This window comes from Borostomias antarcticus, assembly GCF_949987555.1.
Source record: "Borostomias antarcticus genome assembly, chromosome: 19".
Classification (NCBI taxonomy): Eukaryota; Metazoa; Chordata; class Actinopteri; order Stomiiformes; family Stomiidae; genus Borostomias; species Borostomias antarcticus.
Genome location: NC_140252.1, coordinates 13,537,350 through 13,564,475, shown reverse-complemented (window position 1 = coordinate 13,564,475; position 27,126 = coordinate 13,537,350). Strand labels below are relative to the sequence as shown.

Here is a 27,126-nt window from a genome sequence, read left to right as displayed (position 1 = left end):
ACCTAGTCCATTATTTGCTTCTCCGGGAGGACAAACTGGAGTGCGACAGCTCTGGAGCGGTCGGCGAGAGAGGTAGCCTACCGCCGGTGACAGCGAAACGACACCGCTGAACAACCCACATTTGGGGCGTAGTGTTCTTTAGTTGAGACGTAGTTGGATCTGAAGTTATTTTTCTCTTCTTATATCGTGGATCAAGGGATTTGTCTGCAGCGAGAGAGAGGGAAATCATTCGGGATTCACAATGTCGGGGAGCAGGGAGGAGGAACGGCGGAAACTAGCCGACATCATTAACCACTGGAACGCCAACCGGCTCGACCTGTTCGAGATCAGCCAGCCCACAGAGGTACGGTGGGACCGGGGCCTCTCCACGGCACAGGCCGCACCCGGCGGGGCGCGTTGACCGGGGCGGGTGCGGGGATCGTCCCCGGTGGACCAGGGGTTGCTAGGGACGCGTTGTCCGATTGCCTGGTTTGACAATAATATGAGAAAATGTGGATCTGTAAAAACAGCAAGCATCCATGTTCACAAATACCTGTGGAACGATGTGTATATAGCTAAATGATTAACTAGATCATTTCAACGTAGCCTACCCTCGAGGTGGACAGCTATTTGCTCAAAGTTAACGTGAGCTAGTCATTGCGTAGCAGGTAGAAATACATAGCAATACTGACGTTAGAATGGGCTACATAGTAAAAGAAACCTGTTTCGGCTGCCTAGCACGGTAACGTTAGCTAGCTATGCCTACTCAAACCAACAGCATGCAATGGCTGACTGAAATGAACGCATTCACTTGATGCACAAGAGATTGGGCTTTAGCTACGTGAGCTAGCCGGTATCCGAGGGGGCAGCTACCCTGTTTACTGTAAACCGAACCACTGCCCTTATCACACTTGTCTTTACTGACTGAAATAAAGTAGCTGGCTTAGCTATGAATGTGGCGACGGCAACTGTTAGCTAGCTTGATTGCATACGAAGAAGGTCAATTTGTTCAGCATCACAACATCACAAGGTGGATGATGTGGATAGAGAGAGCCTGTTGTCTTGTTTGGGGGGGTAAGTTATTACTTGGAACAGGTCTGGAGGATTCCAATAACGTTCCCTTCTGAGTGTTCTCTCTCCAATTCCTATGCGTCTTGGATAAACTAAGAAACGTTTATAATAATCAGAAACGACACAATGTTTATATGCATGAAGTGCTTTAGGACGTCCTCTTGAACTAAGGCCATTAAATTCCAACAAATACCCAGGTTCTGGCGTGGAGTAGATTAGACGATACATTTTGTAACAGGCGCATAATGTAGCCATGTCTTGCCATTTACTTCGGCGAACTATTCAGTTCTTGCTGAGTAGAAACAAAATAATTTGAATTCCTTTTGTTGAAGTTGTAATCTTGGTTAGGCCTACCATGTAGCCTAATGTGTGGGGTGATCCCAGTCTGTGGCGAGGGATGAGAACTCCTTGTTTAGCCTACGTGCATCCGGAATGCACATCATTTGCGTTTTAGATGTCGATCTATTGTGGTGCAGTCTTGTGTGTGTGTGGGTGTGTACTGTGCTCCAACTGTTTAACTTGCAGTCAGCAATAGTGTTTTTTTAGGCGCGCAGCAGCAGCCGCCACCCCCACCTTCACCTCCTTGTCCGAAGCCTGGGGAGGAGGAGGAGGAGGAGGAGGAAGAGGGGGGGTGAGTGGGTGAGTGGTCTCCACTTCTGAGCCGATTAATTATCAGAGCAGAGAAGCCAACGGTCAGTTGTTGTGGTGGTCGGGCAGCAGGCTACTTATGTCCTGTTGACGAGTCTCTGGGGCTGTGCCTCCTGCTTCCCCCCTCTCTCACGTTATCAGCTAACCAGTCGTCCTACATTTCTGTCTAGCTACGTGATACAGATTTGTGGTTTGGAGAGAGTGACACAAGCTACATGTAGCCCTTTTCCTCCCACAGTTACCACACCCATCCTCATGTGTCAGATTCAAGACCCAGGCCCGGCTCACATAGCCAGGCAGCAAGTTTCTCACGTTGTCACACTGTGTCTGGTTATTATACTGGGATCTCACCAAAAACTTTTTGAACTCAGTCTAACCGGCAGCAGTCTGTCGGTGGTGTGATCAAAGCCACTGCTTAGTTGGAATTAATTTTACAGATAGGAGAGCCCCAGTTTGTAGCCTGCTGGGTTCGGGTTCAGTGGAATTGCATGAGAAGCAGTTGAATCAGTCTTATCGCATTAATGTTCCCCTGTTCAAAGGCCACTGCGGCCATTCTCTGTCAGGGTGTGCAAGAAGAAGCCAACAAGATGTCAGATTGCTTCCGCCCATTCCTGTAAAGGGGGGAGTTTGTGAAGCAGAAACTGGCATGCCAGAGTTGGGCCTACTGTTAGCCCCAGGCCTAATAACAGAGTTACAGGGGAAGCTGCAATTTATTGCTAGTGTTTTATTTGTGAAAGTAAATTACTTGGTTTTTACATGTAGGCTATTTTAAGGTGGAGTGCCCAGTATCTTCAGGTGAGTTTAAGGTGGACTTGTCATTCTGCAGGTGATTTTAAGGTGGATTGGCCAGCATCTCTCCCATATCCTATATGGAGGACTATTACTTTGGAATCCACTTCTCCTCATCACATTACATTAATCGCTAACACAACTACCAACAAGATGTGTTTTTCTGTAATTGGTCTGTAATCTACTGTTTTCTGAGAAACTGTGGTCTTTTGTGTACAACTGAAAACTAATCCTGGGTGTAGGCTATAGCTTTATTGGCGTTACAATGAAAGCTGGGAGATATTCAACTAGTGCTAACTGCTGACCAAAGACGTTCCTCTGGAGTTGGGCCAGGGAACCCGAAGCAGTCTTAACGGCTTTGGGCTTTTAAAAAACCAGCTGAGCAGCATTTTTCTTCTCTAGTACAGTATTGATCCTTGTGTAAGTCTGTCTGGTGGGAACATCAGATCAGACCGTATAGACGAGGCTAGTCAGAAACATCTGGTTCTCATGAGGAACTGGAGGTTGGAGAGCTACAGAATGCTCACTTGACAAGCCTCTTTTTTGTTTTTTGGCTACTCCTGAACATCCTCTTTACGTTTTTATATTTCAATGCTGATGTATTATTATTTAATTCATTTTACAAATGGGATAGATAATAACTAAATTAAAAACGGAAAATGGGGTGTAGTAGAGGAGTCTGTTTGTCTCATCGCCTAGGTAATAATCAACATTGTTTCATGTGACTGAGTAGGCCACACCCCAGCCCCCCCAACTCTTATCGGCTAGTGTTTCCATCGCAGTTCTGTGACATCTGTGATTGGCTCGTTGGTCCCAGTGGACAGCGTCCAGGGTCCAGGCCACCTATCACATCCTTCCTGTCGGAGCATGCCCAGGGAGGTGCAGGAAACGGGAAGTGTGATGGTGTAAGATAACCCTCCTGGAGGGCGGCAGGGTACAGGGCTGACCTCAGGACGGAGGCTGGGGACTGACCAGGAACTGGTGACTCCACTCTTTTGTGAGGAAATCAGACTGCGCGTTTGAGATAAATCTGCTGCCGACTATTATAAAGGTGGAAGCAGGCGAGACTTGAGAGGAGGAGGACGCCTGACACAGTCTCAAGTTGGGAAAAAGCAGTCTTGTGGTTTCACATGTGACAAATGTGGAGAACTTCACTGGGGGTCATCGTGGTGAGAGCTGCTTAGACAGATAGATTGATAGATACTTTAATAATCCCAGTGGGGGGAATTTTTGCACTGTTGTAAAGTCTGATGGCCGCTGGCACAAAGGAGCGCCTGAACCGCTCAGTTTTGCCCCTGGGTGGGATGAGCCTGTGGCTGAAGGTGCTGCCCATCTGCCACAGCTTGTCAGAGGGGATGGGAGGAGTTGTCCAGGATGGCGTTCAGTTTGTCCCTCATCCTCCTCTCCACCACAGTCTCCAGGCAGAGTGCTGGCTACCACAGACTGGTAGAACATCTGCAGCAGCCTGCTACACACATCAAAGGACCTGAGCCTCCTAAGGAAGAACAGTCTGCTCGGTCCTTTCCTGTAGAAGGCCTCAGTGTTGTCTGTCCAGTCCAGTTTGTTATTGAGGTGCGCTCCCAGGAACTTGTATGAGTCCACCATCACAATATCCTCCCCCTGGATGGTAATGGGGGTTGGGGGCTTCTTGATCCTTCTGATGTCCACCACCAGCTTGGTCTTGCTGACGTTGAGTTGGAGCTGGTTCTCCCCAGGAGGAACTATAGGGCTGCACCCGCACTTCTTTCAAAAGACTGCATGCTCCTTTATCTGGGCATCAATTGGGTTGGAGAAAGCTATCTGATATCTAGCAAGATGGCAGAGTAGCAATTAGCCTGCACATTAATTATTTTCTTTTAGAGTGCCAAAGTTCTGCCCCTTCCTCTTGAATCCTGAGGCCCAGCTAAGTTGCAAAATTAACACCCCGGGCCTGCATGGGTGTGTTATGTACATGCTGTAGCTATTAATAAATAATCCTGGGGGGTATGTTGACATTTGCTTTTGCATGTGGTTATGTTATGTAGAATATTCTATTACATTAAATGTACTCGATAGTCATTCAGGTGCCAAATGGCTTGCGGGAAGAAGCTTTTCCTCAGCCTCTCCGTGCTCACCATGTGAGTGCGGTATCTCTTCCCTGACCGTAGGAGAGAACAGTCCCTTTCCTTGGTGGCTGGGGTCTTTCAGGATCCCGTTGGCCTTGGCTCTTGCATCTTCTGGAGTAGATGTCCTCGAGGTGGGGGAGTGGCCCCTCCGAGGTACGTTCAGCTGACCGTAACACTCTCTGTAGGGCCTTGCGATCACTTGCAAGCACTTCTGGTTCCTGTAGGCCTCTCTCGCCTTCTATTCCTTCCTCCATCTTTCCTCCTCCTCTTCCTCCTCCTCCTCCATTTCCTTCTTCCTCTCCCCTCTTCCTCTTTGGCAACATCATGTGACTCCTCCTTGCTGGCTCACCCTGTTTCCATGGTGACGTTCTAGCAATGATGAGGCAGCAGCAGACGGACCTGCCTGGTTTCTGTCGGCTCAGCAACCCAGAACATCACACACACATGCGCACACACACACACACCCCTCCCTCCCTCCCTGTCTCCACTCACAGCTACAGTACTTCTACATGAACTGGTCAGTCTGAGGTCATTTGAAGGACTACAGTGTTGAAGCCAGTAGCCGTAAGACAACAATACATTTAAAAATCTAAACAATGCCCAGCCCTAGTCTACACCCAGCACTACTCCCTTCTGTGCAGTAGGCTTCATTTGCATTTTACTCCAACCACTCAGATGTACCATTTCCTGAGCCGTCTGCATTTATTGTTCAACAGCAGAGTAGATGAGGTAACTAAACACTGCCTCCAGTAGTAAATTGAGATTCTAATCCCACAGAGAGGTAATCCGTCTGTGTAGATCTGCGAGTGAGTGGGATTGCGATCAGGTCAGAGTCTGACTGTGCATTCCCTCTGTGCTCTCAGGATCATGGCTCTTCTCTGGCGATGGGGCTCCAGATTAAATGTTTACGAATCCCGGCCAGTTACATAATAAACCCTTCCGCTTCCCAAATCTGATCAAATAAAATCTCGCTACCGCTACGGTCATGTGCTTCACGGCGCACGCCGACTCAGCCTGCAGCCTGACCGTTCTCGCTCAACAACTGACAGCCTTGTTAGCCCCAGTACACACTACACACACAGTACACTACACACACACAGTACACTACACACACGCGTGTATCTCAGACTCCGACACGGTTTTAAAGCAACCGATGCAGCGCCCTAGCTAGCGGCCTAATCGGTGCTGCAGTGATCACGCAGTAGCTAAACTGACTCAAATCAACAAAATCTTACAGCTGTCAACATTGAGTCGGCCTGCTAACTCGCTTGGCGATCTGTCTTCTACGCTAGCTGCTTGTTGTCTCGTTTGACTTGGCGATAGCTGGAGACGCACGACGTAAGCTAGCAAGCTAGATGGATGAGAGACTCCCTGCCTCTTGTCAAGCCCCATCCGTAACCCTCCCTCTGCCCTCGCCTCCGATCCTGTGGGGAACCCTGAGATTGCACACTCGTCTTTTATCTCTTCACTATCAGGTGTTGGCAGGTAATGGGCAGGCTGGCTAGCCTGCTAGGTTCCCTGTTTTTCTCAATTTCTTTCTCAATCTCTCTCCCCCTCTCTCACTCTCTCTCTCTCTCTGCTTCTCTCTCCCCCACCTGCATATCTTCTCCTCTCTACTCTATACATATGTTCATCTTATCCCTCCTTCCCCCTCTGCCGTGAGGAAGCTATAAAAATGCTCTATGTCCCAGGCATCTCAAGGCTGGGTGTGGGCATTTAGAGTAATAGCTGTGAGTCTATTAAGGAGGCAGGCCAAAGATCACAACCACAGTTTGTCACTTACGTGCTCTTAATGGAATTACACAGCTCACGACGTCTGGCCCCCTGGTACTGCTCTGTCGCTCTCTATCTCTCCGTCTGCCGCCTGTCCATCTTTCCGTCTGTCTCTATCCGTCTTTCTTAATAACAAGCAGCGCATTGTGTGTATTCAGCAGAGCGGCCAGTGGTCAGAAGTGTGTAGATGCTGATAGAGGAGGTGTGTGTGTGTGTGTGTGTGTGTGTGTGTGTCTGTGTGTGTCTGTGTGTCTGTCCGTCCGTCCGTCCGTCCTGTCTTTCCCTGGCTTCTCCCTGCCTGTCAGACTTCATTAATCCCCAGAGAGGCCCTGCTGCTGGCGGCAACCTCACCCCGCTCTCCTCCTCATTGGTCCACGCGGCTCACCCATCCCCCAGATTGGCCCCTGCCCCCCTCCCCCCCCTGTTCCTCAGAGACGGGCGCAGCCCCAGCGGGCCTATGGCGCGTGACCTCACAGGATCAGACGGCCACCGTCGGCCAATGACTGGGCCGTTTACAACACCCCCCCCGCCAGCCTCCCATGCTGCTTTGCTGCCTGATCAATAGGGATCAGTCCCACAAGCAGGGCCATGTCTCAATAATTGAACCCCCCTCTCCTTCCGCTGTGTCCTTCCCTCCATCACTGCTGCTGCGGTTAGGGACAGGCAGAGCGGACTGAAACCCGCCTGGTCCCTTTTCCTATGGGCGTGAGCGGACAGGAAGAGAGGAGGATGCCGGAGGAAGTGTCAGATGTCGACCTGGTTGTCGCAGGGCCCGTTGTTCTCACGTGTGTCGTGTGAACCTGGCGACGTTGTGATCCGTCGCGTCTCTCTCTGGTCTGCGTAGTCCAGAAGAACTCGGCCCTCTCAGACCTGCTCCCCTTGTTTTCAACCTCTCTCTCTCTCTCCTCCCGGGAGGAGTATGACTGACTGCTGTGTCCCACCGCCCACCTCCTCCTCGCTTTCTCAATCTCTCTCTCTCTCCCTCCTCATGCAAACATCCCTCACCTCTGCCAAATAGTTTGCGGTTGTCGTCTTCTTGTCTCCTGGAATGTGACAGCTCTTGTTTTTGTTTAGAGCAGTCAGCCAGAGTAGCTAGTCAGCCAGCCAGCCAGCCTGCCAACCAGCTAGCCAGCCAATGTAGCTCTTAGCTAGCCAGCTACAGTAGCTAGTCAGCCAGGCCAGCCAGAGTAGCTAGTCGGCCAGCTATTCAGAGTAGCTACTAGTTAGTCAGCCAGCCAGCCAGAGTAGCTAGACAGCCAGCTAGCCAGAGTAGCTAACCAGCCAGCTAGCCAGAGTAGCGAGGTCAGCCACCCAGCCAGAGTAGCTAACCAGCCAGCCAGCCAGAGTAGCTAACCAGCCAGCTAGCCAGAGTAGCGAGGTCAGCCACCCAGCCAGAGTAGCTAGTCAGCCACCCAGCCAGAGTAGCTAGTCAGCCACCCAGCCAGAGTAGCTAGTCAGACAGCTAGCCAGAGTAGCTAGTCAGCCACCCAGCCAGAGTAGCTAGTCAGCCAGCTAGCCAGAGTAGCTAGTCAGCCACCCAGCCAGAGTAGCTAGTCAGCCAGCTAGCCAGAGTAGCTAGTCAGCCACCCAGTCAGAGTAGCTGTGGTGCGCTGACAGGGGAAAGGGAGAGGCCCACTCTTCCTGGCACCCGGGGTTGAAAAGTCATCATGAGTCTCAGAGACGAGGCAGTGATCTGTGTGTTCTTGGTTTTAAAAAAAACAACAACTCCTGGCTCCCTGCCCACACCCCCTGCCTCCTCGCTGGCTTCCCCAATCAGAACTGAGCTCATAAGACAGGATCTCTCGGGTCGTTGTGGTCACTGTTTGTTCATAAACAACACACAGGCATTGTTGTCCTTCGCTGAAGGCTCTGACTGGTCATGCGGATCAGAGGACTGTACCATCACAGAGCCTGAACTTTTATTTGTTGTCTCTGTTTCCCCCCTCTCCTTCCTGATTGGGTTAGAGGGCTTCCTGCTAAGCCCCGATTGGCCGAGCGTGTCCTGCTGTATAAAGCTCCATTGTCTTCCAGTTTGTTTCTCTTAGAGGAGAAGAATGTTTCATCCCAGAAACCCCTGCTCTATGACCTCATGCAATATCCCTGTAATATCCCTGTCTGAGCTGCCCCGCTATAGCTCTCGACCTGAGAGACAAGCTGGACACACCATCCCTGCAATCTGTGACACAGGAAACGTCATGCTCTGTCATATCGGATGCGGGGGGGGGGCGCTGAGTCGGCTCTCTTTGGTTTGGGCAGGGGAGATAAGCACAGCCATCCTGTGTGCGTGTGTGCGTGCGGAGATATCAGTGTGAAATGAGAGAAGCCTCTCTGGACTAAGGACCGAGGCCTGTGGTGGACCAGAGGAGAGAGAGAGACCGGTGTGTGTGTTCGTTCGGCCGGGCCTATTTTGCACCGAGTAGCCTCGCCTCGCCTTGTGTAGCTCTAGCACAGTCAGAACATCTGCTCTGTGTGTGTGGGATGGGAATGTGTGCGTGTGCTCGTGCGTGTGTGTGTGCGTGTGTGTGTGTGTCTAGCGGAGCTCCTCGGTGTCTGTTCTCTATTTGTGTTTCATTACATCCTCATCCCAGCTCTGGGGCCTGGAGGCTGAGCTGACCCCACCTGGACCAGCCTGGTGGGGCGTGTGGCATTCCTGAGCTCCCACACACACACACACACACACACACACACACACACAGTACACACACACTCTCTCACATGCATGCGCACACACACACTTACGCACGCGGGCTGGGAGCATTCATATCGCTCTGGCCAAGTAGGCTGTGTGTGTTGTGTGTGTGTGTGTGTGTGTGTGTGTGTGTGTGTGTCTGTGTGTGTGAGGGGGCTGCTGACCGCTGCGCTAGGGACTTCTCTAAACACAACCCCACCCTCGTATTTGTTGAGGTTAGCCGTCAGCCCGCTGGAACGTCTTCAAGACACACACACACCGATGCAAGGAGGCCCACATGTGTGGTCTTTGGTGTAAGCTGGGAGGTGTGTGTGTGTATATGCATGCTCCAACTCGGCAAAATGTTGGTGCCACCAAATAATGTACCAGTGTGTCACTACTAGCTGTAAAAGTGGTGAAATAGTGGTACCAGTGGGCATTTAGTCTAGAGCTCTGGTGCGTGTGTGTGTTTGTGTCTGTGTGTGGTGAAACTGGTGTGGGTGTGGTGAAAGGTGTGTGTGTGTGTGTGTGTGTGTGTGTGTGTGTGTGTGTGTGTGTGTGTGTGTGTGTGTGTGTGTGTGTGTGTGTGTGTGTGTGTGTGTGTGTGTGTGTGTGTGTGTGTGTGTGTGTGTGTGTGTGTGTGTGTGTGTGAGAGAGAGAGAGAGCGAGGAATGAACCTGGGTGTGTGTCTGGCTGTCTGTCAGTGCAAGGATGTGGTCAGCTCCCACTTGTCTGTCCCTCAAAGCACATGGTAGTTGGCTCCTGTGTGTGCGTGCGCGTGGGCAGTATGCATTTCATCTGTCCTTTGCCTGTGTTTGTCAGACTGTGTGTGTGTGTGTGTGTGTTTGTGTGTGTGTGTGTGTGTGTGTGCGTGTGCGTGGGGGGTTTGTGTGGACCCAGTATGTCGTCAGGCAATCGGTTCCATATGTGTATCTGCGTCTGTGTGTGCGCGTCTGTGTGTGTGCGTGCGTGCGTGCGTGCACAAGGGAGAGGATTGCTAGCCTTCGGCCCCAGTGAGTGATGTGCTTTCATAGCTGTGATGTCTGGGACCCAAGGAGAGCGAGAGGAAGGAGGGAGGGAGGACAAAGGGAGGGAGGGAGCAGGGAGTGTTAGCAGGCTATGAAGTGTTCAGTTAAACCCTAACCAGGCTAACCAGGTCTCTATTGGAACAGAGGGTGAGGCTCCCCCTGAAGAGCCCAGACTTTGTTGTTGTTGTTGTTGTTGACTCAAGGAGTTTCTCCACAGAGTGCAGCTTGTCTGAGGAGGAGAGCAGGAGGTATTTCAGACGCTCAGATAAACGGAGACCAGTCCAGCAGGTGTTGGTTGGTTGGTTGCTGCCTCTGAACTTGAAACCTGCGTTAGTGTATCTCTAGCATCAGTTTCAGGTGCGGAGGAGGGGGGGGGCGCTTGCCGTAACCTGAGAGCGGGGGGGGGGGCGGCAACGCTACGCCTGGCTTCGGTCGACATGGGAGACCCGGGTCGGGTTCAGACTGGCGTTCAAACTCGATTTGAGGGACAGACTAGGTAGGTAGCTGATGGTAGTATGACATTCTCCCTCCACTGACGAATTTTTTGGTGGGAAAGTAACACAAGACCCTAACCCAGTCTTTGAACTGTATGAAGTTGACCACTGGGCCCTGAGAGGGGGTTTAAAGTCCACCAGACCGCGACTGTGGCGACACCCCAGGGCCGGTTTGTGCCGTGGTCAGTTTGAGAGAGAACTGTTGTTGGTCGGTCAGTCGTCTGACGGCTTGTGGTTAGTCAGCACATTCTTCCCTCCTGATTGCACCAAAGTCACCCCGAGCCTGAGAGGAATAGTCGCTGCATTGCATAATTCAGTGGTTGTGTGTGCGTGTGTGTGTGTGTGTTGCATGTGTGTGTGTGTGTTGCGTGTGTGCGCCTGTCCATGTAGCGACATCTCTATTCTCCTCACTCAAGGCCCTTGAGAATCACAGTAAGGTCATGCTGCATGGGCCCTCGGTCTGTGTATGTCTGTCACGTAGTGTGTGTGTGCGTGCACGTGCGCGAGTGTGTGTGCGAGCGTGCGTGAGTGTGTGAATGGCTTTACCGCGCCAGCTGGAGGAATGAGATAGCAGTTTAGCGCCGTTAGCTTCTGACGCCGCTGCCTCCACGGCCTGCAGGATGATGTGGTGTTTGAGTGTGCGAGCTAAGCTAAGCTAAGCTAGCTGTTATTCTTACCGAATAACCGTCTATGGAGAAGAGTCTGAGGCTGGTGTCTGTGTTACAGTAGTACAGCTTTGTTCCCTCTCCGTGAGCTGTGTGTGTGGGTGTGTGTGTGTGTGTGTGGGTGTGTGGGTGTGTGTGTGTGTTTTATCACAATGCCTGATAAGACGCAGAACGTGACGGGAGGCTTGCAGAGATAACCCACATACAGTACCCAACCAGCCACAGAGACATGGGACTGGTTCCCTAGACGTAGAACTAGAACCAGGCTTTAGACCCAGACCTAGAACCAGACCATAGATCCAGACCTAGACTTAGAACCAGGCTTTAGACCCAGACCTAGAACCAGGCCATAGATCTAGACCTAGAACCAGGCCATAGACCCAGACTTAGAACCAGGCCATACACCCAGAACTAGACCTGTAATCAGGCCATAGATCCAGAAGAGGCCTCTCTCTCAGGGACCCTCCTCTCTCCCTGGTCTCTCTCTCTCTCTTAGGGAAAGGGACTCTCAGGGAGGCTAAGTGGTCCTCTTCAAAACGACCGGTATCCCATCATGCACTGGGATTTACGATGGTCTTGACACGACTTCTCATTAGACCTCGAACGGCCTTGACGGCAAGACCTCAGTAAATAACACAGGCGTGCATGCGCACACACACACACACACACACACACACACACACACACGGCTGGTGACAATACGACCAGTGTGAGGCTATCGGGTAACCTTGATCAGGTTGTTTGTCAGGACCAGGGGTTGTCGGTGTGGTTAAGTCGTTGCTACGGGTGATTTGAGGCGGTGGCTTCAGGTGATTTATAACACTTCCTGGTCCTCACTCATTCCGTCCCACAAAGAGAGAGAGAGAGATAGAGAGAGAGAGAGAGAGATGGGGAGAGAGAGAGAGAGAGAGAGAGGGAGGGAGAGAGAGAGATGGAGAGAGAGAGAGAGAGGGAGGGAGGGAGTCACAGGGAGATATGTAGCTCAGCTGGGTAATTAGGAACACAGGTTATCTATAGAGAGAAGGAAAGTTGGGAGTTGGGTTTAATCCAGCTGCAGGTTTCGACAGATCACGACACGCGCACACACACACACGCACACACACACACACCTCTCTCCCCAGGAGCAATCTAAGGAGTGTTGCGTCGTGTGGGAGGGAGTGGGAAGTGATCTGTTCAGCGCTAATGACCGTTATTAAAGCTCTATGATTGAGTTTATTTATAGAGGGTGCGTGTGTCTTGAGAGGGGCCCAGAGACTGTTATCACCGTCAGGCGGCACATCCAGAACCTCCTCCAGGTCCCGGGCCTCCCTGTTAGGAGCAGGTCTGGGATCAGCTCACTCTTCAGATACTAACTGCCCGGTAGACCGCAGAACGCTGACCTCAGATCAGCCAGGTCCGTGGAGTGACTGTGGGCGACTCTAGAACCAGTCTATTCCTCCTCCTCTTGCCCCCCCTCCGTCTCCCCCTACTCTACCATCTTCCTCCTCTTCCTCCTCTATCATATTCCTCATCCTCCTCCTCCTCCTCTTCTCTTCCCCTACGCCTCAACTGGGCCTTTCCCAGAAGCCTCTCTGTCTTCCCCGCCTGTAAGGGGTGAATGTTTTATTAAGTGATAAACACACACACTTACGCGCACGCACGCGGGCTGGGAGCATTCATATCGCTCTGGCCAAGTAGGCTCTGTGTGTGTGTGTGTGTGTGTGTGTGTGTGTGTGTGTGTGTGTGTGTGTGTGTGTGTGTGTGTGTGTGCGTGCGTGTGTGTGTGTGTGTGTGTGTGTGTGCGTGTGTGCGTGTGTGTGTGCGCTGTCCAGGGGAGAGGAGGATGAGGATGACTGCATGAGGCAGGAATCCATTTTGAGCAGGGATCATCTGGAATGAAACTTTCCCCTCCTTATCAGATGAGCTGTCAGCAGCCTGGCAGGCAGCACCTCTCTAGGCCGAACCCCCCTCCACGCGCACACACACGCACGCACGCACGCACACAAACACAGGCACACACACACACAGGGTGGTCAGACAGGGACCCTGAACCAGCTATGAGTCAGAACCAGAAACCGGATTCAGTCTACCTCAGGGGAGCCTCTGCTCTGTGCGTGTGTGCGTGTGTGCGTGTGCGTGCGTGCGTGCGTGCGTGCGTGTGTGTGTGTGCGTGTGCGTGTGCGTGCGTGTGTGTGCGTCACGTGTGCGGGCGCGTGTTAGTGTTTTGCCAGTGCAGGTGTGTGCACTGCAGTGTTATGCTCTGAGCTGTGTGTGTGTGTGTGTGTGTGTGTGTGTGTGTGTGCGGACGGACGGACGGACGGACGCACGCACGCACGCACACCAGCTGCCCGGCAGTTTTTGGTTTGATCAGCCACGCCTGACTGGCTCTAGGTGTTGCCTCCACACCCCAGCACAGATCCACACACCAGATCTGAACAAACAGGTGATAAAGCCTGTTTACACTTTCACTCTCACACACTATTCTCTCTCTCTCTCTCTCTCTCTCTCTCCCCCCCTCCCTCTCTTTGATATGACCCCCAGCTGTGAGCCCTGGCCTCTCCTCTTTCTCCTCCTGTGTGCTTTCTCTCCAAAGCCCAGCTGTGTGTGTGTGTGTGTGTGTGTGTGTGTGTGTGTGTGTGTGTGTGTGTGTGTGTGTGTGTGTGTGTGTGTGTGTGTGTGTGTGTGTGTGTGTGTGTGTGTGTGTGTGTGTGTGTGTGTGTGTGTGTGTGTGTGTGTGTGTGTGTGTGTGTGTGTGTGTGTGTGTGTGTGTGTGTGTGTGTGTGTGTGTGTGTGAGAGAGAGAGAGCTTGGATCTGTCTTGTATTAGTAGACAGGTAGAGCCCTGGGTTTAAGTAAGCACAGAGAGACAGAGAGAGAGAGAGAGACAGAGAGAGAGAGCTATCATGGTGTCCCGTCCTGCTCCACGGGGACGGTCTGTCTCTGAGGGCTGACCTGCTCTCACCCTGGTCCTGGAGGGACGCTGACACGCCACCGCGGGGGAGGAAGGAAGGAGGGAGGTTAAAGGTTAAGGAGGTCAGTGAGTGGAGGTTCACTGGAGTACAGAAGGCGTGAGGGGTGGGGGGGTGGAGAGGAGGGGAAGGGGGGGTGGAGAGGAGACGAGAGAAGGACACTGGAGAGAAAGCCACTAGAGACAGAAGGACACTAGAGGGACAGGGACGAGGGGGTCACATGTGGCTTTCAGCTCTCCACTCTGGGACTTTGAAAACATGCCCACAGCAGCTGCCATGGTTACGACAGGGTGTCCTGTTCGTGTGTGTGTGTGTATGTGTGTGTGTGTGTGTGTCACTCAGTCACCGCCAACCCTCCCAGGGGAGCTGTTAACTTCCAACACACTCCCCCAGTCGTCACAGCTGTAAATCCATTTGTCATGAACGACGTGTGTGTGTGTGTGTGTGTGTGTGTGTGCACGTGCGCGTGTGTGTGTTACAACCTTGAGAGACACACTTGACAAATCTATATTACAGCCCATTATAACCCACAGCTTTTGAGTGTGTTAGTCTGTCTAGTGCGAGTCTGAACAGGTCCAGTCTGTTCAGTGTGTGTGCGCCAGTGTGTGTGTGTGTGCGTGTCTGCCTGCCTGCCTGCCTTTCTGCCTGTCAGTCAGATAGTGGAGACCCATTTAGCTTGGTGTGAAGTGTGTGTGCTCAGTCAGTATGAAGGTGTTAATGGCGTTTCTGTTCCCAGCCAGATAAGACCCACTCTCTGGGTCCTGACCCCTCTGTTTATACTGTGTGTGTTTTAGCTATGTTACGCTCTGTGTGTGTTTAAATGCTCTGTGCTGCAGTGTGCTGGGGGGGTTGTCGTTTTCCCAGCCTGCTAGCGGTCTTATTTTCTTATTTTCAACCCACAAAGACGTCGAGTTAGTGCTCATTAGATCGACGAGTCTGTAATGGCCGATCGGCTGATAATCTAATCTGTTTTCGGTCAGCCAGGCAGTAGACGTGTACAGTAGGTCTGTTGATGCATCTGTGTGTTTGTTTACCTTGTGCGTGTGCGTGCCTGTGCGTGTTTGTGTGCATGTGTGCGTGCGTGCGTGCGTGTGTGTGTGCGCGTGTGTGTGTGTGTGTGCACTCCCCAGCCGCTCCAGGCCAGTAACGCCGAAGCCGTCTCAGTCCTGGCGTGTGGTCGGGCGCCGTTCGCCGAATCAGCTCCCTGTCGGACACGATGATGATGGTGTTGCTCGTTGTCCGTCGGTCACGCGGCGATGACGTCGTCGCGTTGTGGCCGGTGCGCGGCGGCCGTGTTCCCCCTCCCCACTTTCTCTCCCGTCTCTCTCTCCCTCCCTCTGTCGTCCGGTCAGGGTCAGAGGTCAGGGGTGAGGGTTTGCACGCTCATCCAGCGCTCCCAGCCTGCCAGTAGAACCCCTGCTGAGAGCCGTGCCAGCGCTCCGACTGAGATGAAACGGGGTTCGCTAGCGTAACGTCCCTTTAAGGGCAGATCCAGGATCAGCCTCTAGTACAGAGGAATAGAACACAAGGATTTGTGACTCAACTGTTTGTAGCTGTTGTGTGTGCGTGTGTGTGCGTGTGTGTGTGCGTGTGTGTGTTCGTGTATGTGTTCGTGTGTGTTCGTGTGTGTGTGTGTGTGTGTGCGTGTGTGTGTGTGTGTGTGTGTGTGATCGATCACAGATGGGGAGGAGATGGTGTAAGGTGACTGCCTGGTGATGTTGACCATGTCCAGAAACAGCCACCCTCTCCCAGATAATGCAGGCTAGGTGCAGACAGAGGTAGACAGACTGGCGGGCCCTGGGCTAACTCTGACCACACCTCCCGGCTTCAGGGTCAGAGGTCAGGGGTGATGTCACTTTCACTCTCACTCTGCAGACTGCCTGTAAAACACTCCTGTGTGTGTGGGGGGGGGGGGATGGGTGGGCGTGCACTTACTCACACAGCTCTGTCTGTGCTTTAGTCACAGAGGGAGATCAATCTCACTCTGTCAGACCTCTCTCTCCCCCCCCCCCCCCCCTCTCTCTCTCTCTCTCTCTCTCTCTCTCTCTCTCTCTCCCTCCCCCCCTCTCTCTCTCTCTCCCCCCCTCTCCTCTCCAGTAACAGTGATGAGTTGTCCATATGTGGTCAGAATTTTTCCTTTGAACGATTATTCTGTGTGTGTGTGTGCGTGTGTGTGTGTGTAGTGTGTGTGTGTGCGCGTGCGTGTGAGTGTGTTAAGCCTCAGAAATGCAGCCTGGCTGTCAGGTCGGAGAGATGAAAGCTGAACGCGGTAGAAAGTGTGTCTGCTTTGACAGTAGCACGCACACACACACACAGGCACACACACACACACACACACACACACACACACACACACACCATTTCTGTTTGTGCTTCTTCATGCTATGCACCCTCCCTCTTCAAAGGGTTGTAGCAGTCTGTTATTATTATAGGCCAGGTCTTCACAATGGGATGAAATAGGAGATTGGACACCCATGCACACACATGGGCGCATATACACACACACACACACACACACACACACACACACACACACACACACACACACACACACACGCACACACAAATGGAGAGACGAAGAAGAGAGGGAGAGAGAAGAGAGAGGGCGTCTCCTTCTCTCTCTCTCTCTCTCTCTCTCTCTCTACCTCCCTCTTTCTCTACCTCCATCTCTCTACCTACCACTCTCATCAAGTTGATGATTGTAGCTTTTAATGATGGCTGGAGAGGAAGAAAACACCCGCCTCTCTGCCAGTGTCTAGTGTGGTGGTCTAGTGTGCCAGTGTCTAGTGTGGTGGTCTAGAGGGCCAGTGTCTAGTGTGGTGGTCTAGAGGGCCAGTCTCTAGTGTGGTGGTCTAGTGTGCCAGTGTCTAGTGTGGTGGTCTAGAGGGCCAGTGTCTAGTGTGGTGGTCTAGTGTGCCAGTGTCTAGTGTGGTGGTCTAGTGTGCCAGTCTCTAGTGTGGTGGTCTAGTGTGCCAGTCTCTAGTGTGGTGGTCTAGTGTGCCAGTGTCTAGTGTGGTGGTCTAGAGGGCCAGTGTCTAGTGTGGTGGTCTAGAGGGCCAGTCTCTAGTGTGGTGGTCTAGAGGGCCAGTGTCTAGTGTGGTGGTCTAGAGGGCCAGTCTCTAGTGTGGTGGTCTAGAGGGCCAGTGTCTAGTGTGGTGGTCTAGTGTGCCAGTGTCTAGTGTGGTGGTCTAGAGGGCCAGTGTCTAGTGTGGTGGTCTAGAGGGCCAGTGTCTAGTGTGGTTGTCTAGTGTGCCAGTGTCTAGTGTGGAGGTCTAGTGTGCCGGTGTCTAGTGTGGTGGTCTAGAGGGCCAGTCTCTAGTGTGGTGGTCTAGAGGGCCAGTGTCTAGTGTGGTGGTCTAGAGGGCCAGTGTCTAGTGTGGTGGTCTAGTGTGCCAGTGTCTAGTGTGGTGGTCTAGTGTGCCAGTGTCTAGTGTGGTGGTCTAGTGTGCCAGTGTCTAGTGTGGTGGTCTAGAGGGCCAGTGTCTAGTGTGGTTGTCTAGTGTGCCAGTGTCTAGTGTGGTGGTCTAGTGTGTCAGTCTCTAGTGTGGTGGTCTAGTGTGCCAGTGTCTAGTGTGGTGGTCTAGTGTGCCAGTCTCTAGTGTGGTGGTCTAGTGTGCCAGTCTCTAGTGTGGTGGTCTAGTGTGCCAGTGTCTAGTGTGGTGGTCTAGTGTGCCAGTGTCTAGTGTGGTGGTCTAGTGTGCCAGTGTCTAGTGTGGTGGTCTAGAGGGCCAGTGTCTAGTGTGGTGGTCTAGAGGGCCAGTGTCTAGTGTGGAGGTCTAGTGTGCCAGTGTCTAGTGTGGTGGTCTAGAGGGCCAGTCTCTAGTGTGGTGGTCTAGAGGGCCAGTGTCTAGTGTGGTGGTCTAGTGTGCCAGTCTCTAGTGTGGTGGTCTAGAGGGCCAGTATCTAGTGTGGTGGTCTAGAGGGCCAGTGTCTAGTGTGGTGGTCTAGTGTGCCAGTGTCTAGTGTGGTGGTCTAGTGTGCCAGTGTCTAGTGTGGTGGTCTAGTGTGCCAGTGTCTAGTGTGGTGGTCTAGAGGGCCAGTGTCTAGTGTGGTGGTCTAGTGTGCCAGTGTCTAGTGTGGTGGTCTAGTGTGCCAGTGTCTAGTGTGGTGGTCTAGTGTGCCAGTGTCTAGTGTGGTGGTCTAGTGTGCCAGTGTCTAGTGTGGTGGTCTAGTGTGCCAGTGTCTAGTGTGGTGGTCTAGTGTGCCAGTGTCTAGTGTGGTGGTCTAGTGTGCCAGTGTTGATGGGGTGAGAGTTGTAATGAGCAGTGTCTTGTTATTCTGGGCTACGCTATGTTTGGTAGTAAACAGCCCGAAACTTTTTTTAAGCCATTTTTGAGTTTTTGACAGATTTTGGTTTCTACTATCAGCCTCTAGTTTATCATGGCACAAAATAGATCTTTATAAAAGAACGAATTGGAAGTGGTTTTCAAGAGTATTATGGATGTAGCCTACGCTAGGACGCTAAAGTGAAACCAACTTGTCAGAATGCGAAATCTAAACATGTCGGCAGCTCCACAAGCCGATACGTGATAAAATAAACCCACACATGAATAAATCATGAACAAATACTCAGCTAGCAAGCTAAACAATCTAGCAAGATTACAATCTACACATAGCAGGACAACAAGGGGATGACTGTCTACTATGCAGTTTGCCTCCGCGGTTCGACCCGGGGGGTGTTTACATCTCTGCTGATCAGAGCTGGAGACGATAAACACCCCGCCTATTGCAGAGTCAGCAGACACGGGGATGAATGTCTAGTGTACCCTTTCACACTGAGGAAAAAAACCAGATGTTAGTGGGTTTAGGCCAGTTTTTGGGGTCAGTGGGAATTGGGTTTTAGGAAGGACCAGTGTACATTGTAGTGTGGTAGTGTGTGTAGGGTGAGGCTCAGTCTACATGGTAGTGTGTGTAGTGTTAGGTTCAGTCTACATCGTAGTGTGTGTAGTGTGTGTAGTGTTAGGTTCAGTCTACATCGTAGTGTGGTAGTGTGTGTAGTGTTAGGTTCAGTCTACATGGTAGTGTGTGTAGTGTTAGGTTCAGTCTACATCGTAGTGTGGTAGTGTGTGTAGTGTTGGGTTCAGTCTACATCATAGTGTGGTAGTGTGTGTAGTGTGTGTAGTGTTAGGTTCAGTCCACATTGTAGTGTGGTAGTGTGTGTACTGTAGGGATGGGTATCGGGAACCGGTATTTTTTGGTACCGGTACGTTATTGGGTCAGTACCGAAATATTGATAAGCGCATGGACAAACGGTGCTGTTATCGTGAAAAAGTTGCTCATTTGGACAACGAGAGGTGACGGGACTGCTTGCCTCCGCACACGCAACTCAACGGGCGCCATCCAGCCGCCTTATTGTGGCTTTTCTTTTGAATGGCTCGAGATCTACCAGCATAGAGATCTACCAGCATAGAGATCTACCAGCATAGAGATCTACCAGCATAGAGATCTACAAGCATAGAGATCTACCAGCATAGAGATCTACCAGCATAGAGATCTACCAGCATAGAGATCTACCAGCATAGAGATCTACCAGCATAGAGATCTACCAGCATAGAGATCTACCAGCATAGAGATCTACAAGCATAGAGATCTACCAGCATAGAGATCTACCAGCATAGAGATCTACCAGCATAGAGATCTACCAGCATAGAGATCTACCAGCATAGAGATCTACCAGCATAGCTTCTGTGGGCACCCAGGGAAATGACCACAGCCCTTTACCCCAGTTACCACCCCCCTTCCAGAGGGACATTCTCAGTTACCACCCCCCTTCCAGAGGGACATTATCAGTTACCACCCCCCTTCCAGAGGGACATTATCAGACACCTCCCTTCCAGAGGGACATTATCAGACACCTCCCTTCCAGAGGGACATTATCAGACACCTCCCTTCCAGAGGGACATTATCAGTTACCACCCCCCTTCCAGAGGGACATTATCAGTTACCACCCCCCTTCCAGAGGGACATTATCAGTTACCACTCCCCTTCCAGAGGGACATTATCAGTTACCACCCCCCTTCCAGAGGGACATTCAGTTACCACCCCCCTTCCAGAGGGACATTATCAGACACCCTCATACCTGCTTAGCAGGCAGTTAAAAAGAGAAACGTCATAGCTGAGTTTGCCAATGTGTATAAAGTAGCCATAACCAGCAATGACTGTACAAGTATCACACAGGATCACTAAATTACAGTGACAGTCCACTATGTAAATGAAAGCCAACTGAGACAGAAACATCGACCCAGGCAGTGTATGAGTCCCTAAGTGGTAGAGTAGTGATAAGTATCGGTGTCAATCAGCAATGATACCGGTATCGATAAAATCCCAACAATACCCATCCCTAGCGTACTGTTCTGTATTGTGTGTGTGTGTGTGTGTGTGTGTGTGTGTGTGTGTGTGTGTGTGTGTGTGTGTGTGTGTGTGTGTGTGTGTGTGTGTGTGTGTGTGTGTGTGTGTGTGTGTGTGTGTGTGTGTGTGGCGTTAGGGGAGGCTCTGTCTCCACATTCCTCCTCTGGGTCGCTGACGTCTCTGCCTGGTACGAGGGAGCAGGAGATTAGCTCAGCCTGACACACACACACACACACACACACACACTCTCTCTCAGACCTCTTCACCGTTCAGCCAGCCTGGCCAGTGTGGAAATCTTACAAAATAATTACAGGCTGACGCCTAATCCCGGTGTTTATATCCAGCCACAAATGATATGCCCCATAATCTCAATCTCCGTCAACAATGACTAATCCAGACAAAGGCTACTGAGGACTGTCAGATTATAGCCTGACAGAGCGTGATTTTTTTTCTTCCCCAGTGGATCATTGACAGTATGTAATTCTCTTTCTGACATGGCAGAGGAGCGGAGAGAGACAATGAGAGAGAGGGGGAGAGGGAGGGAGAGGGAGAGAGAGGGAGAGAGAGAAGGAGAGAGAGGGAGGGAGAGAGAGCAAGAAGGAGGGGGGGGGGGGAGAGAGACAACCTCATCATTTGAAAGATGACCTTAGCCAGAGTGCGCTGGTGAATGAGTACTTTGGGTCATAAAGCTCCAGTGTATCTGTCCCTTGTTGGCCCACAGGCCTCCATTGATGAGGCTGACGCTCAATAGCCCTGGCTGTTACGGACCGGGTTGAAAATGAGCGTATTGGCTAATGTCATTCTGACACGACTGCTGCTCGGGAGTGGGGGTGAGTTAGGGCTAGGGTTTGGGGCGGAGGTGTGTGTGTGTGTGTGTGTGTGGGGGTGGAGGGGGGGTGCGGGGGGGGGGGTGACTGTGACCGTGAACCGAGCTGGAGGGGCGAGAGAGATATAGAAGGCCCTCTCTCTCTCCTTCTTACCCTCTCGTTCTCTCTTCCTCTCTATAAGAGGTGCGTCATGCCAGGTAGTCATGTTACCAGTCCCCCCTACGTTGGACTAACAGGACTAGCATGCGTTTGCGTGTGTGTGTGTGTTTGAGAGAGAGTAGAGGATCAGTGTGTGTTGCTTGTTCCCACATTCCAGTCATTCCTGTCGTAGAGTCCTGACTGTGGGGTCAGAGTCTGTGTGATCGGACCTGACAAAGCTGACCACACACCTCTGGGAACTGGCCAATGGACCTGTGTGTGTGTGTGTGTGTGTGTGTGTGTGTGTGTGTGTGTGTGTGTGTGTGTGTGTGTGTGTGTGTGTGTGTGTGTTCCCTCCCAATATCTTGGCTCTCCAGTCTTGGCATCTCTTAATCCCCTTGTGTTGTGCATGTGCGTGTGCGTGTGCATGTGTCTGTGTGTGTGTGTGTGTGTGTGTGTGTGTGCGTAACCCCCTAATCGCATTTGACTGCTTTATTTGTGGTTAATTTGTGTGATTGAGGAAAACCAAAGGATTTTCTGCTTTGATGAGTTCGTTGATTATCTGAGAGATGACGATCAGATTCATGTGTTCACCTACACGCACACACACACAGACACACACACACACACACACACACACACACACACACATACACGCACACACACACCTCACTTCTGTGCTCCCTGTGTGATCTGATCTCTCTGAATTTAGCCTGTACTTCTGTGCTGTGTTTGTGGGTGTGTGTGTGTGCGTGCGTGTATGTGCGTGTGCGTGCGTTTGTGTGTGCGTATCCATCTGACACTCAGGATTGATGTCAGTATCCAAACAGGGGTTTGATTGACAGCTGAGTAATGAGCCTGCAGCACCCCCATTCCTGTAAGAGGGCGGGTCGTGACTCCCAGGTTCCATGTGTGTGTGTGGCGGTGGGGTAGATGTGTCTGTGGGGTAGATGTGTGTGTGGGGCGGTGGGGTAGATGTGTGTGTGTGTGTGTGTGGCGGTGGGGTATATGTGTGTGTGTGTGTGTGGCGGTGGGGTAGATGTGTGTGTGTGTGTGTTTGTGTGTGTGTGGCGGTGGGGTAGATGTGTGTGTGTGTGTGGCGGTGGGGGTTCCCTGGGTCTGGATGGAGGGCGCATTAGAGGGGCGAGGGAGGAGGGGAGGCAGGAATGGAGGGGGTGAGTTAGGTTAATATTTTCTCAACCTCAGGAAGGCTGGCCCTCGGGGAGCTCTTAGTAGGGAGGAGGTGGGTAGTGTGTGTGTGTGTGTGTGTGTGTGTGTGTGTGTGTGTGTGTGTGTGTGTTTTAACAAACTGCATAGGAAATTGCAGTTTCCTGCAAGTAATCATGAGGTCAAGAGCTTGTCTCCCTCCGGTCTCCATGAAGCATCACGGGCAGCCCTCGTCTACCCCACCTCCGCTGCATTCCATCACTCTGGATCAGACAGCCGTGCTCCAGGGACTCCACTTCTAGAACTCTGGGTTCCAGTTCTAACGTTCCACTTCTTTTGCTCAGCGCAGGACCCTTGACGACGGGTATTGAGGGTATGATCTGGTCTGTGCCGTCGGGCCGATCGATCGGCCTGCGATCGAAATCGGACGCTTTTTTCGTTGCCGATCATCGCAGGTATTCCTTTTAAAGTGTCCGATACAGAGAACCAACAGATCTATGTCGCAAGAAAACATTCCGTGTTCAAAGATATTTCCTGGAGGAACAGCAACGACATGATGGTGAACATGGGTTTGGAAGCGTACGCTAAGTGAAATGGAAAGTGTCTTTAACTTTGCCTCCAGCAAGTAGCCGACCCACAGATGACAAACTGCTATTCCGTAGTGACAGCGAGCCCTAGTACTCGTACCGGCTGGGCAAGGGACTTTGCTACCTAGCTTAGCTAAACATGAATGATATGTTGCACAGTATACAAGCAGTACAATATCAACTGAGCTGTTGTCAAAACCAATTGCCAGCAAACTGTTTAAACGCTAGCCAGCTATCCCAAATAGGCTACATATTAAGCTTGTTTCATTCCTGTCTGGCACAGTACAGTCAGCTAGCTGGGGCCTGTTTGTAGTGATGATTTGGAAGGCAAGAAATCAATGTTGGACGAGTATCAGAGGTAAAAAAGCAGACAGGCCCATCCCTGTTTGTAATTCTCCTACAGTGCTGCTGAAGGACACAGGCTGCTGAGCTGTATTTGCTACACACACACACACACACACACACACACACACACACACACACTCACACACACTCTCTCACACACCTCATCTCTCTCCTTGAGTGATGAAGAGACCCTAGGAGACCTCTCCTCCTCCCTACTCTCCTGTCCTCCCCTATCCTGCACACATACACACACACACACACACATCATCTGTCACTCGTGTGTGTATGTGTGTGAGAGATCAAATCAAACTTTATTTATGTAGCACATTTCATATACAAAGGCAACACAATGTGCTTCACAGAGAGAGAGAGGGAGAGGGGGAGAGAGAGAGAGAGAAGGGGAGAGAGAGAGAGAAAGCATTTTGATTTCATTCTTGCACTCCTCATTGGGCACAACAGATGTACTTTTACCAGTGGCTGGGCCATAGGAAAGTGGAACTGTGGTGTGTGTGTGTGTGTGTGTGTGTGCGTTTGCGCAAACAGGAAGTACTTGTGGTCAGTGTGTGTGAACTTCTCTCTGACTGCTTCACAATGTCGGTCATGGATTTGTCTCCTCTCCTTTTCTACTGAGAGGAACTATGCGTGCACACACACACACACACTCATATGGTTGAGGCATATCTTCTCTGTACCTCAGCAAAGATTACGCGAGAGCATCTGAGGTCTTATGTGAAGCTCTTTGTGAGGGAAATGCTGCTTTATTTGCATTTTTGCATACAGGTGTGCGTGTGTGATATCCAGCCCTGCTGCTTTTCAGTCAAGCTCAGACGTGGGAGAGGATCAGGTTCTGAACGGACAGGAAATGGATGGAAGCAGAGCAGGAAATGAGTAGTGCGGAGTGAGGGAGGGGGGGTGGGTGGGGGGGTGGGCGCAGGGGAACATAGGTGTGTGTATGTGTGTACGGTGTACTGTAGGTCTGTATGTGTGACAATGTCAACTTGGGGGTGTGGAGGCCACATTCCAGCAATAAATCAAAACTAACAACTGTGTTTATGTGCGTGCGCGCCTCTGTCCCCAAGAGCGCAGCCGTCTCTCCCTCCGAGAAGCGGCGCTGTCGTCGGCCTGTCGTCTCTCCGCTTCCGCCGCCTTGCCGATTCCGTCACGCGCGAGGAATGAGCCGCGCACGCCGGCGGGACACGACGCCAGCGCACGCACACGCCCGCCCGCCCGCCCCTGCAGGCCGCTACACGCCGCGGTCCTGCACGCTGGCTGGCCCCCCCAGGACCGTCTGGAGCGAGAGCGCTCCGTCAGCTCACACTCAACACCTCCGACTTGGTTATTGAGTTCCCCTTGGGGAGATATGAGTCTTTCGCTTCCTATTCGACAAGCCCCGCATTCCTGAGTAGCTGAGGAGCGGCTGGACTGCTTAGCTTAGTGTGTGTTTTTGGTTAGCAAGCCCGGCCCCCACCCCCCCCCCCCCCAGAACAGATCTGTCTGTCGTCTCCGAGCGGACGAGCTCGTGGGATCCAGAGTCACGTTGGGATTTCTCTGCGTTCCGATAGAGAGAGAGAGAGGGAGAGAGAGTCGGAGCAGAGACGACGCCGATGACTGACTAGTCCCTCTGGCGCCTGCTCCTCCGTCCGGCAGGCCCAAAGCGGGTCAACCCCGGTGAGCGCGGCCCAGAGGACCCTCGACAGACCGACCGGATCCAAGACCCCCGCGTCTGCTTCCTCCGCGTCGTCTTTAAAACTACCGCTGAAAAACAGCCCCTCTGACGCCAAATGCTTTAGCGAGTTTAATCGATCAGTTCGATATGGAACGTTGGATCATAAAACACTTCGACGTCTAGGATCATTTGTTTTTATCCACAGTCAGTTATCTATGGTTAAATAACGGATTTGTCGCATATGCCTATATTCTGCATTAAGGTCGGTCGTTGGTTTCGGTTGGAAGGAGAAATTGGCGCTGACTCAACCCTTCCATAAGGCTTTTGGCGCTGACTCAACCCTTCCATAGGGCTTTTGGCGCTGACTCAACCCTTCCATAGGGCTTTTGGCGCTGACTCAACCCTTCCATAGGGCTTTTGGCATGACTGTGTCTGTTATAGCATGATGAGATGCACCTGCTGGTTGAATAACCTCACGGTTAATCCATTATTGCTCAATTTCACTTGTGTTCTTATAGAAGGCTTTACTGTCGATGACTGGGATGTACATTCGGTTGTCTTCCTCCAAATGTACATATTGTAAGTCGCTTTGGATAAAAGCGTTTGCTAAACGACAAAAACGCAAACTTAGCCGCGCCAATTCAGCCCGGAGCTGCCTTTCTGGAGCTGATATAACCTGGCGTTGACATTGAACATCAGGCCAGCTGAGACCGGATAGGATAAACTTTAGAAGGTTCTGGATTTCTCGGCCTCTCTTCCTGGAAAGCCCCTGGGTCGCAGCGCTGAGGCCGTTCGGTGTTGCGGAGCGTCTCCCGTCTGTTAGCGGCGCGTCTCTGGGTCCGGTGATCCGGCGGCGTCGGGCTGACGCCTCGTTTGGCCCTCGTCCCGCCCCGCCTGGGTCTCCGCAGAGACGGTTGTCGGGGTGTGGAGGCCTGACCCACATTCCGGCAGTAAATCAAAACTAACTCAAACACACACGTGCACGCACACACACACACACACCGCTACCCTGACCCCTCCCTCTCGCTCCACTGTATCCTGAAACCCACTGATAACAGTGTGTGTGTGTGTGTGTTTGCACATGCTTGCAACTTGTACATTCTCTACCCCCCCCCCCCCACCCCAGAGAGATTTGACCGAAACTGATCTCTCTCTCTCTCTCTCTCTCTCTCTCTCTCTCTCTCTCTCTCTCTCTCTCTCTCTCTCTCTCTAGAGGAGGGGCAGCAGAGAAGGGGACGGAGGCAACAAGTGTTTCTGTGAAAGAGAGGCTTTGTTCTCACCTCCTTCCTCGATCTCCACCCCCTCTCCCTCTCTCCTCCCCTTTCTCTCTCCCTCTCTCTCTCTCCCTCTCTCTCCCTCTGTCTCTCCCTCTCTCTCCTCCCCTCCACTCTCTGTCCCCAAGTCAGCTACAGTCAGAACAGTCCCGCAGTGGGGGGTCTGGAACACCTCCACACACTAGTCTGGTACACAGCTGAGGTTGACCAAGCCTGGGTGTGTGTGCATGTGTGTGTGTGTGCGTGCATGTGTGTGCATGTGTGTGTACATGTACTGCATACATACTGTGGTGAGCTGACTGGGAGGGTGTGTGTGTGTGTGTGTGTGGTCTCCATGGTTAGCCAACCTCCGTGTCCTCATTAACCAGCCCCCTCACCAGGGGAGCTGACAGGCCTGACGTCGAGGCCTCCGGGCGCCCACGCCCCAGCGGTGCTGTGCCCAGAGGTGCTCTTGTGCAACGGGGAGCCGTCATTGGATTCCAGTCACGGAGGGGGAAGACCACCCCCCCCACCTCGTCCTTCAGTACCCTTCTTCCCCTGATAGCCCCCCAACCACCCCCCCCCCCCCTCCCGCAGGACCGCTCCCCATCGACCGCTCCAAGTTACC

The 27,126-nt window shown here is 52.1% G+C and overlaps 2 protein-coding genes across 4 annotated transcripts in view; one reads left to right on the top strand and one right to left on the bottom strand.

Moving 5' to 3' along the window:
• Nucleotides 1–27,126, bottom strand: part of trim67 (tripartite motif containing 67) — a gene marked incomplete at both ends in the record, with an annotated part of 298,614 nt that overhangs the window by 258,013 nt on the left and 13,475 nt on the right. The gene's annotated exons all lie outside the window — the stretch shown is intronic.
• afdna (afadin, adherens junction formation factor a) overlaps nucleotides 70–27,126 on the top strand; it is a 90,158-nt gene continuing 63,101 nt past the window's right edge. For all 3 annotated transcript variants that reach the window (XM_084453492.1, XM_084453493.1, XM_084453491.1), the window contains exon 1: nucleotides 70–343. In XM_084453492.1, coding sequence (XP_084309618.1) covers nucleotides 242–343 — 102 coding nt within the window. In that variant the 5' untranslated portion in view covers nucleotides 70–241. The remainder of the gene's footprint in view (nucleotides 344–27,126) is intronic.